The 12,219-nt window shown below is 40.0% G+C and overlaps 2 protein-coding genes across 2 annotated transcripts in view; both read right to left on the bottom strand.

Annotated features, from left to right (window-relative positions):
- The window catches only part of LOC133363660 (probable ATP-dependent RNA helicase DDX60), a 58,900-nt gene extending 53,123 nt beyond the window's left edge, over positions 1-5,777 (bottom strand). Inside the window, exons 1-3 of the mRNA XM_061582934.1 lie at positions 5,614-5,777; positions 3,396-3,635; positions 3,231-3,300 (exon numbers count right to left, since the gene is read on the bottom strand). The gene's annotated coding sequence lies outside the window, so the exon portion shown is untranslated. The remainder of the gene's footprint in view (positions 1-3,230; positions 3,301-3,395; positions 3,636-5,613) is intronic.
- Positions 5,778-8,805: 3,028 nt separating this feature from the next.
- LOC133364081 (probable ATP-dependent RNA helicase DDX60) overlaps positions 8,806-12,219 on the bottom strand; it is a 91,898-nt gene continuing 88,484 nt past the window's right edge. Inside the window, exon 28 of the mRNA XM_061584135.1 lies at positions 8,806-11,421. Within this exon, the coding sequence (XP_061440119.1) occupies positions 11,313-11,421 (109 nt within the window). The 3' untranslated portion in view covers positions 8,806-11,312. The remainder of the gene's footprint in view (positions 11,422-12,219) is intronic.

The raw sequence follows: 12,219 nt of genomic DNA, 5'->3' as shown, positions 1-12,219 counted from the left end.
CCCATTTTATGAGTCTTGGGTCACATCCACACCATTCATTTAAATCACATATATACCACTTTTACGATCATGGCTTCCTCAAAAGAATCCTGGGAACTGTAGTTTACCTCTCACAGGGCTATAATTCCCAGCACCCTTAACAAACTACATTTCCCAGGATTTGAGAGGGGGGAACCATAACTCTATAGTATAGATGTAACCTTAAAATGCATCACTTTTTGCATGATTACTAAGAATATAGCCTTATCCAGAATAGTGTTAGAAATACTGGGCACCTCTGTCAGAAGCAGACAAACTAATAGCAAGAACAGATTAACAGAGTACACACACACACATGTACCCCTTCTTTGAGGCACTGTGGGGAGATCTGAAGGAGCACAATCTGCTTTATTGGTCCTAGCTGTATTCTCAGTCACTGTTCCATAGTAGTCTGAGATATGTACTTTGTGAAGGAAATTCTACTGACCTTGATTGCCATAGGTAAACTGAGGCATCTAAATGCTTCTTGCCCCCAATTCACCCATTCCTAAACGGTCTTAATATTTGTTATTTGATTATTTGTATGCCGCTTACTATCAAAATAGTTTTATATTGTCCTGCTGACTCACACAAAGAACAAGCCACTTCAGGGCAGTTTTGTGCAAAAGAGAGACATGTTTTAACTGGACTGTCTGTTTTCAAGTTTCTCCAGGAGTAATGGGATATCCACAGTCTTTTCCATAATCATAGGACAAAACCAACTTCAGAATTGATACAAATAAGACGTCAAAAAACAGACCATGATCTCCTATATTACTACCAACATGACCCAGTTTTCCTGAAATGCTGAAACCATGTAAAAGGATAATAAATAACATTTGTTATTACTGTACCCTGAAGAATACAATTACATATTTTGCTCCTTTTTTAATGAAATCACTCAGAAAGCATTCCACTAAGTAAATAAAAGACAAATATGGTTCTTTGCAGAAGCATCTGATAAGTAGTGAATCTCCATCAATCACAAAAAATTCAGATTCTACAAAGTCGTTCAATATACTGACATACCTATAGGGGAAAGAATGTAGAATAAATACATGAAACAAATGAAAACAAGGAGGCAATCTGATTTCTGTACGATTAACTTGTTATAAAACCCAATCCACAATTGAGCACAATTTCTCTACTCATAGGTATAAACTTTGGGGGGACGACTCTGGGGCTCAAGCCACCACCACCCCGACAGCCATTGACAGGCAGTATTGACAGGCTCACATGACGGACTCAAGTTACAAAAGCACCTGCACCACAAGACTGTCCCATCTTGTCACGAAGTCCTGTCTCAATAACCTATTAGTTCTTTGAAAGTGTCAACAAGCATACAGAGTTGACATTGTGTACTTGGATTTTTAACTACTTCATAAACAGTCTAGAGTTAGGGGTAAGCAGCAAGGTGGCCAAGTTTGCCAATGATACTAAAATGTTCAGGGTTGTTAGAACAAAACGGGATTGCAAAGAGCTCCAGAAGGTCGTCTCCAAACTGAGTAAATGAGAGGTAGAATGGCAAATGCAATTCAATGTAAACAACTGTAAAGTTATACTCGATGAAGATGTCAACCCAGTGCAAAGGGCAAACTCCATGCTAGGGATCATTAGGAAAGGTACTGAAAATATAACTGCTGATATCATAAGGCTGTTATACAAATCTATGGTGCAGCCACATTCGGAAAACTGTGTACAGCTCTGATTGTCTCACCTCAAAAGATATATTGTAGAGTTGGAAAAGGTCCAGAAAAGGGCAACCAAATGATTAAAGGGATTGAGCAACTCCCCTATGAGGAAAGGTTGCAGCAGTATTTGGGGCTTTGTAGTTTATAGAAAAGGCAAGTAAGAGGTGTCATGATAGTATAAAATTATTCAAGGCACGGAGAAAGTGGATAAAGTATTTCTCCCTTTCTCCATAATCCTAGAACAGCCTTTCCCAACTAGTGGGCCACCAGATGTTGTTGGACCACAACTCCCATCAGCTTCAGCCAGCATTGCCAACGGTCAGGAAAGATGGGAATTGTGGTCCAACAACACCTGGTGGCCCACTAGTTGGGAAAGGCTGCCCTAGAACCTGTGGACATCCAAGGAAGCAGAATGTTTGGAAGATTCAGGAAAAACACAATAAAATATTTCTTCACACAGTGCATAGTTAAACTATGGAATTCATTCCCACAAAAGGTAGCGATGGCTACCAACTTGGATGGCTTTAAAAGAGGATTAGATAAATTAGTGGAGGATAAGGCTATCAATGGCTATGAGCTATGATGGCTATGTTTTGCCTTCATAGTCGGGGCATTATGCTTCTAAATACCAGTTGCTAGAAACCATAGAAGGGGAGAGTGCTCTTGTGCTCAAGTCCTGCTTATGGGCTTCTCATGGACATCTGCCTGGCCATTGGGATGGTGGACTAGATGGACCACTGGCCTGATCCAGCAGGTTGTTCTTATGTTGTGTCATACTACAATTTCCAGTTCTTTGGGCTTTGTTCCCCCAAAAAGCCTGCTCCACTGGTCAAACAAGTTCTTTTGATAATCATTCTGGCCTGGCCAGGCTCTTTGTTCTCACTGGATGGATTAATGTACATATGTAAAAATGTTGTCAAGAGAAATCCTATTGACATAGGAACAAATGGGCAGGGATGCTCCTTGAGGACAGTGATTCCCCACACCCAAGGAAATAGTTTCTCTGTGTGTTTAGAGTTAGTCTGAGAAAATGCTGGGAACTTAAAACAGACTTGCTCTCTGTGTCTGAACCCCAAGCTATTGCTGGGAAGACTTCCCTATGAGCCTGATTTGGAAGCTGTGAACCCCTCCATCTTTACAGAGATTGGGCCTGATTGCCTCCACTACAACCCCTTCCACTGTGGAAGGGGTCGCTCCGCCACTCTGCAAAGCCCCACTGACCGAGAGTGGGAGTTTGGATCACACTTAAGATTTCTGTAAATTATACTGTATACAATTAGTTAATGTTTTACAGTATGACATAACTGTGTTAAAAATGACATGTATAGGAAATAGTGAGATCTCTTCTGAAATATTTATTTATTTAAATTTCTATACTGTTCTTCCATCCATAGGACCTCGGGATAGTGTATATCATAGTCAACTAAAACATAACCAATTCTAACAATAAAGTAAGACATATAAAATAAAATATATAAAATAAACAGCATATTTATACTTAAGTAAAAGTCCCATACTTACTCAGCTTTAGATAAAGATTTCCAAATAAATCTCGATAATTTGTTCAGAAATATTTGACTTGATTTTAGTTCTGAAATATATAAATGCACCCATGAATATAACTTTTAAAATACCACACATTAAGCCATCAGCACAAATTCAAAATATTAACTCAAAAAATCTCACCAGGATCTTGGGGATTGCTTATGTTTTCAAGCTCTGTTGAATCTTTAGAACTTTCCTGAATGTTACCATAGATTTTAACATCATCAGATTCTTTGTGTCCTTCACATGGTGGGGATATATCTTCTAAGAAACAGTCAGAAACCTCATTCTCATCAAAATCAGAACAATCATTGTCACCGTCACTCCCCTCCTTATTCAATTCTTCTTCTGAATCAGTTCCTGCAGAAGCCATGTCCGACTCTGGTGGGAAAGCATGTGCTCAGAAATTCTGGAAACTATAGATGTGATTGATCTAAATTGAAGCACCTTAGGGTTTTGTTTCAGTGGAAGAGTGAAGCATCTGTTTAACTTTCTCTCACTGAAACCAATGAGACTTCAGTCACTTTACTGTACTTGATTCATGTCCTATATGACTATCAATACCCACTAGTACAAATATCATAATACATGGATATCTTGTTTCTGGTGTTTACATTACTATTATAGCAACTGTATGGGAGTAATGGGCCATAGTTTTCCAGGTCTATATATTTGTGACATACAAATTGCAAATTATTTTTTATTAGTCTAAAGTCTAGTTAGTAGTTAAGAAATTTACATATTCCATATTAACATTTACCCAGTCCAGCAAGGAAGACCCAAATGAGGAAGCAGCCTTCCACACATGTAGCCAATGTGGATACAGATGCACATATGTATGTGGACAAGGAGGTACATCTCTATTAGAAACAGGCAAACTCCCCTGGGCTTTTCTCAGAAAGGCAAGGCTTGGAGTAGGCAGGCAAAGAAGTTTCTGCCACTTTTGAGGTCTCCACTGATCACACAAAGGAAGGGTAATTTGAACTATGAACTCTTGTCAAACAATTAGAATTAGGCAGCACCAAAGCAGCAATTATCTGGACCCAGTAGAAACATACGATGCAGCTGCCACCTTCCCCCATCTCTTTCCACACCCTAGTTCCTTGCCTGTTTTGAAAAACTGACAAGACAGGCTGGTTACCTTTAAGCTTTTTGTGTTGTTCCCTTTGTTTAATCTCCTTATGCTTCTGGTTGCCTGATCTGAACTTATGTGTTTTACGGCCCCTCCAGACAAGCTTTTTATTGTGCATGTATGATGATTTATACTAATGATGCTATTGGTGTGGTCATACACAATCCCACTTTGAATGGCATTTGCACCTGGAAATGTTTTGGGGTAATCACACAGCTTCATTTCCAATTGGTGCATATCTTCTAACTTCCTGCTGAAAATGTGTAAACTTTCTGTGCCACAAACGTTCTGGATTTTGTTTGTCCTGATTTTGTTATGCTATAGCCCCTCCAGAGAGCAATCTTGTGGTAGTGTTGGAAAACCACTGCAGAACAAACTAAAGCTGAATACTTTAATGCACTATTCCACTAATGCACTATTATGATGTCCCGAACACATTGCAGAATTCAGCCACAAAACACTAGTCTGGAGGGGCCCTTAGTTATACACTAGTGACAAATGATCTTTAGAGACGCTTCTGTTGAGACCAAAGATCTAAATCAGTTATTCACATATATTTTAGGGCCTGAAATCATATCAACAACACTGGCCCAGGGTTTTCAATGTCCCTAATTATGATTATGCTTGTCCTTCACATTCACTGATTTACCTGGCTGGTTTCCTGACTGTACATTGAATGGTAGGATAAGGAACTCTGGATTTTTATCTCTTGAGAGCATGCCACTCCAAGAAACACGCATCTATGCCTCAAAAATTGCAAGTCCTAGTTTCCTGTTCTCAGTCTCCTCTCCGTTTTGAAAGATGGCCTAGGCCAGCAGCTTACTGTTCAGTAAATTTCTTGTTCTTTTATGGCATTACTTCTAATTTGCTCTAGTCAATCTCACAAAATCATACCAAATTCAAGATCTGAACACCCCCTTTAGCTGTAAGTTTTAGAATCCCACTAAGTCTCTCTCTGTCCCCCACCCCAATTTTGAGGGAGGCAGGGAAATACTGTGGGCTGAAAAGGAGCCATTTCTACTCAGGTTCAGACCCTGTGTCCTAGTGTCAGGCTCCAGAACTTAAAAGTCTATCAAGCGCTCACATTAAGCACAGGATGACACCCACATGAGACAATGGAAGTCATGATGCTCCTTTCCAATAAAATAGCCTGGTAAGCATGCACACATACACAATTACACACACACTTTAACTGAGAATCTCATATTCCCCTTCCCACCCACCCACATTACGTTGCTTCTGTGGATGAAGTGGGGTCCAGCAGATGTCTCTTCACTCATCGATGCTCCTCTGATGTAAAAGTGCACAATCAGGGAAGAGCTTATCTTTTTAACCACGAGAAAGCTGGGACTTTGCCCGGGTGAGATGCACAATCAGCTGTTCCCTCCTTCTTCCCCTTCTTGTTGGCCAGAAGTTAAGTTTCGTTTACGATGCTGAAGTTGGTTACTAGTTTCCAGTTGTTTGAAAATTCAAAACACTAAAAAAGAAGGAAGTTTGTATGTCACTGAACCTGCCCTGTAGCCAGCCTTCCTTGTTAGGTTATATTGTTATATTTTTAAAATATAACATTAAACCCAATGCCTGGTCTCTGAGTTGTCTTCATGGGTATGGGAGCAATGGCTATGGAATGGTCAAGTTAACAGAAAATTTAGTATGAACACAAGGAATTAAATGACTGGCATATTTTTGCTTCACAAGAAAAAAGGTTAAGGAAACAGTGGACAAGGGGATACCCAAAGGTATTAGCTCTTCCTTGAGGGTCCCTCCTTCTAATCTTGTTCCTGGCCTTTAGATTTTCCTTCCTGTTAGACAATCAAGGGAAAAACTGGTTACTGGTTCTTAACTGGTTGCTGTATAAAGGACTAACTGTCCTGCTTGAACTCACTGAAGTCAGACTCGAACATGAAGGTGTGCTTTTATTAGTTCAATAAAAGGTTTCAGTTCAGAGCGCTTCATGAATCAGCTTACAGGTTACACAGGAATCAGCATCTCTACAGTACTTTACTACATTACTAGACCGGGCTACAGATATTGCAGCAATTAGTCATGCACCCTTCACAGCCTTAAGGATGGGGCTTCCTACTTGAGTGAGAAAAGTGTTACTGTAGGAAGCGTGCATGTACATGAGTGCTCCTTTGTAGAGGACAGTAAAAGAACATTGAGATTGTCATCACCACACCCTACGTGTCTGCAGTGAGGGAGGCTGGACCGCTTCAGCAAATCTTCCCCCTCAGGAGAGGGACTGTGTGGCAGTGGCGGAATGAGAGAGGAAGGGGTTGAACCACCTCAGCAAGGTCCTACTCTAGAGGAGTGGGGCTGTGCAGTGATGGCGGTGGCACGGACAAATATCTTATGGAATCAACTTCCCTGAGAAGTGTGATGGCTACTGGTTTAATAGCATTAAAATGTGATTAGACAATTCATGGAGGACAAGTAAAGGAAGGGCTACTAGCCATGATGGTTAAACTTCCAAGTTCAGAGGCAGTATACCATTAAAACATGAGTTGCTAGGAACCAAACAATGTAGAAGGTTACTCACTTTGTTCTGCTTGTGAGATATCCAGAAACAAACATATGGTTGGCTACGGTAGGAAGTGCCAAAATTCTTTTTTTTAAGAGGACAATAATGAACAAATGAGATTCAGGAGCAGTTAAGGTGCTGGACCACGACCTAGGAGACCAGGGTTCAAATCCCTCCAGAGCCATGAAGCTCACTGGGTGACCTTGGGCCAGTCATTGCCTCTCAGCCTCAGAGGAAGGCAATGGTAAACCCCCTCTGAACACTGCTTACCATGAAAACCCTATTCATAGGGTTGCCATAAGTCGGAATCTACTTGAAGGCAGCCCAATTCCATTTTTTTAAGTTTCCCAGGCTTAATCCCATTTCCAGACTATGTCACCACTGCAGTTCTGGCAGGTCAGTGTGGGAGAAACTGTTTCCCCTTTTAAAATTGCATGACTATTTTGTCCTTAGCTCTGTGTGAGGCAATTTCAATAAAATGAAGCTAGAGAGTTCTTGCAATAATTAGTTTAGGATTCTTAAAATAGCAGCGTTTGAATTTACTTCATGGTTCAGTTAAAAAAAATGCCTCTGTGACTTAGGATTGTCCCCAACTAAGTCCTACTCAGAGTAGACCCATTCAAATTAATGGACATATTATTCATGTCTATCATTTCAATAGATCTACTTTGAATAGGACTGGATGCAATCCTTCATTTCTTTCTACATAGAAATCTAGCTCTGCAGTCTGCACGGCATCCCTTTTTAGTTGAAATAGACCAACCAACAGAAATGTCTCAAAAAGGAGTGGTGTGGGGGAGAGGAGGAAAGGAGGCTTTTTTTTAAAAAAACACCCTAGTGACTTTAAAAAAAAAGTTTGGCTCAACCACTACTTAGCTTCCTCCATCCAAAGTAGCAGTTTTGATGAGTTATTCATCTTTACATTATTGCATATTTATTATGGAAGCACAGAGAAGGAAAGATAGAATATGGACAGTATGAACTGGCACTCTACTCTTCCCCTCCTCCAACCCCACATCCATTTGTGGGCTGTGAGCGCACTAGTAGCCTACAGCAATGCATTTCCATTGGCGACACCTGGAGGGGCAGTGGGTTGATATGCTAATCAGTTGTGAACACACTTTGAAGCTGAATTTTTTAAAAAATGCACTCAAACTGATCCCACCAGGTTTTACAGTAAAAGGGAGTGGGGTATGCCCCCATTTTCAGAAAAGAGAAGTGGAGGCGCACTGGAACTGGCAGAACAGTAAGTGTGTCTCTACCCTTGATGAGCCAGGGCTTAAATTGTGTTTATTTTTTCCACAGCATGGTTCAGTGACAGAATAAGGAGCACAGGATATCAAAGCATGTGCCTTTCTATTACTACTGTGTAACTAATACGAGAGCCAGTGTGGTGAAGTGGTTAAGGGACTACGACCTGGTAGACCAGGGTTCGAATCCCCACACAACCATGAAGCTCACTGGGTGACCTTGGGCCAGTCACTGCCTCTCAGCCTCAGAGGAAGGCAATGGTAAACCACCTCTGAATCCCGCTTACCATGAAAACCCTATTCATAGGGTCACCATAAGTCAGAATCAACTTGAAGGCAGTCCATTTCCATTTTCAACTGTAATACAAAGGATGTGCCAGTTTACAAAACATATAATGAGTTCCCCACAATCTTGGTTAGGCAACGTGTCTGAGGACATAGCTAAACCTTTTAGGGAAGTCAAGTCTTCCTCTTCTTTTTTAAAAAGTAAATTCTTTCCTCCCTCAGCTACTGATCAGCAGGCACTTAGCAACAGAATTTGTTGAATCCAAGAACTCAGTCTGTCAACATGTGTGGTACAGATAAAAAGTGGCTTTTAGCAAATTCAGAATTCCCTAATATGTACTAAAAAGAATCCAAAATCCACAGTTGGGCAATACCTTTATTAGGACCAATCAAAATATCACAACATAGTGAGCAATCTTTCAGGGGTTCTTCAGAATTGTTCATCAGGGCAAGATATTACACAAGTTGGGGGGGGGGGAGACAAAAAAGGACAAAAATTATACTTGGTATTGTAGCCACGACAGTAGCATTTAGACTCAGTTCCATGATGGAGACTGCAGCAGGTAGCATGTTACACCTAGGAAATACAGGATAAAGCAGCAATGGCTAATCTCCATATCTGAAAACATAAAAGCCCAGCTGTTACACAGATCACAAACAAAAAACACACGTTCCTGGTTAGGCACAGAGCAGAAGTTTAGAGAAACATTAGACTTTTTATGAGCAAAGCTGGAGATTAATTTTAGGTGGTTTACCATGTAAGAGAGTCAAATGCAGCCCATTTGTGTCATTCTTTTTGAATGACAATTGGATTAACAATTGTCTGAATGGCAGCTGGAATAGAACCTGCATTTAGTGGTAAATTTGCTTTGCACTGATCTTTTGTTCTGGAGTCGACAGTCTGGAGAATTTAAAAGTGCTTTACAGTAAAAGATAATGAAAACATAAGAACAAAAACAATTTAAAGCACAGCGGCAACAGGAACTCATTTGCAACTAAAAAAAAGAAACTGTCAGATTAAAACAACATCAGAAAGATGACATTAAAAGACCTGCGTAAATAAAAAGACAGCAAAATCTGTGCCAGGCAAATCTCCTTGGAGAATAAATCATTGCTCCCCATAAACACACATTGCTTTTAAAGAAAAAAAACTTCAGGTCGAAAGCAATAATTCCTGACAAGTTTGAGTCATGGTTCCTCTTATTTTAGAAATTAACCTGTATCACCTGTACAGATAACCAGCTATTCCAGCTCAAAGAAATATTTGGCATCTCCACTTGCCGTAACTGAAGCAGCAGCTTCGATGGTAGAGGTACAGGACATACTGGAGAGGTAAGCTGAGCCTATGCACAGTTAAGAAGACGTAAATCTCATTGAACATAAGAAAAGCCTGCTGGATCAGCCCAGCATCTTGTTCTCACAGTGGCCAACTAGATGCCTATGGGAAGCCCACAAACAGGACCTAAACACAAGAGCACCTTCCTCTCCAGTGGTTTCCAGCAACTGGTATTCCGAAGCATACTACCTCTGACTATGGAGGAAGAACATAGCCATCATGGCTAGTAGCCACTGATAGCTTTATCCTCCATCAATTTGTCTAACCTTCTTTTAAAGCCATGCAGTGGAGTTCAGTGGAGACTTGCTCCCAAATCAATGTGCACTGGATTAGTCTTTAGGCAACTGTTTGAACATTTACACTCAAGAATATACTGAGAAACATTTTCATTTTTACAGCATTCTTACAGACAGAACGGTAGATTGTTGGATCTATTGTACGAAATAGAAAACAGAAATAACAACAACTTCTTAACAATTGCATAACATATCAAAACATGTTCAAAACATGACACATGTATTATCAAGTTCAAGGGTGGGAAATCTTTTTCAGCCTGATGGCCCATCTTTCCCTCTGGGGAGCACATGCCAATAGAGGGTGGAACCAGAGGTAAAAGCATGTGGAGAAATTAATTTAATTCAACTTTGTAGAGTAGGCTAGTTTCTACATACATACACCTATATCCTCCATCAGGAAAGCAAGAGTCATTATCAAGAGTTCAAGGACATATTTCAGCCAGGTAAAAACCGTCAAGGAAGGTGTAAAGTAAGGCTAGTGGTGTGTGTGGCCTGGAGGAATAGAGTGTGTCTGAGGAGAGGTGTATGGCCTAGGGAAAGTCCCAAGGACCAGGCAGAGAAGCCTGGAGGGGGACATCTAGGCTTAAAGGTCTCCAACACTGATCTAGCTGAAATCCTTGCAACCCTTAAAGCAAGTCTGCCCTTTTTGGAGCTGGAATATTAAAGCATATTGGTTTTTATGAAAATGTAAAATCTTTAAACTTACACTTATATAAAGGTTGAGATCCAGCTGCGACAACAGCTATTCCACTAGTGGGAGCTTCATGCATAGTGTGGCACATGAACCAAATCCAATTAGCAACTTGGGCCAGCAGAAGTGTTGTGTAATGTTGACCTATTGTATACTGTTTTGTACCATTATGTTACTTCGGTCTGCACAACAAAAATAGCTTGTGCAACAATTACAACTATCCTGCTTCTTTGACTTACACTAGATCTTGCCCCAAAATAAAGAAATGTCATGCTAGATACGCTCCAGAAACTAAATCACTGAAACTCATTTGAAAGAGGTAACACATACGGGGTCAAAATTTTATTGTCACAACAACCATTTGAAGTAGGTTAAGCTGAAAGATAGTGATTGACCCAAGTTCACTCAGTGACCAAGAAAAAGTTTGAAACTAGATTTATCCTATTCAGATCCCGAACACTATCTGTTGGCTTCCCAGTCATATAAAGAATTAGCCAATCTACAATGCATAGTCTTCCAGCATACTCAAATTCAATGTACACACAGGTTAATTTTTCTGAACCATTTCCAGTTTTTTCCAGTAGTGGTTGCTTAATTGTTGAAATGCCCACACAACATTGCGGTCCTCACTTCCACAAAACTCACGCAAAGAAACACTGGAAAACAGAAGAAACAAATATTGAACGTTTTTATTAAAGTTGTGATATTGGAGCTGTGCTCCAGCAGTGTGCACAGTTTTGTAACAATGCCACTGACGTTTGCGTGCTGGTTTGCTCTCCTGCCTTAATTGCTCAGGAAACTTCGGGTTGGGCTGCAGGACTGTGATCCTAAGCACCTCTTTTGGAACCAAATCAACAAAACTTAACATGCAAGGAAATGCAATTAGGTTTGTAGAATAAGTAGTTTCCAAATGTTAGCAAATGCTAATGTTTGTCAGAGTATTATTTAAAACACAAAACATTCTCATGGGAAATCCTTCAGCACTTTAGTGTGAATTTCTCCTAATAAACACGTTTTTATATGCAGTTATGACTAATTAACACATTTTTGCAATCAGTATTTATTTTTATGTGTATTCCCCTAATATAAGCTTTTTTGTATACACTGATTGGAGAACTGTTTTGCAAAATTCAGACAAGTACAAAGTTTGAAGGATGGCTGTGTTTCAATTCTCATATTGCTTTGGAAAGTGTGAATTTGGTAATTAGGCTTTAAATGAGAAGTGAATCAAATTTCTCCCCCATCCTTACTTAGTCCCACTGAGTTCAGTGGGGTTTATACCCAAGTAAGTGGGAAAACAATTGGAGCCAGCATCAATATTGCCTGTCAATTCATATATAGCAGTGGATGATGTTAATCCATATAATCTATAGAATTGTGAGATGCTTTTAGCAGATGTTTTTTAAAAAATAGAAAAGCAGTATAGAAATATTTTAAATAAAAGCATGCAAGTA

Source organism: Rhineura floridana, chromosome 9 (assembly GCF_030035675.1).
Source record: "Rhineura floridana isolate rRhiFlo1 chromosome 9, rRhiFlo1.hap2, whole genome shotgun sequence".
In the NCBI taxonomy this organism is placed as follows: Eukaryota; Metazoa; Chordata; class Lepidosauria; order Squamata; family Rhineuridae; genus Rhineura; species Rhineura floridana.
Note: the sequence above shows the minus strand (reverse complement) of the source record. Positions and strands in the feature narration are given on the sequence as shown.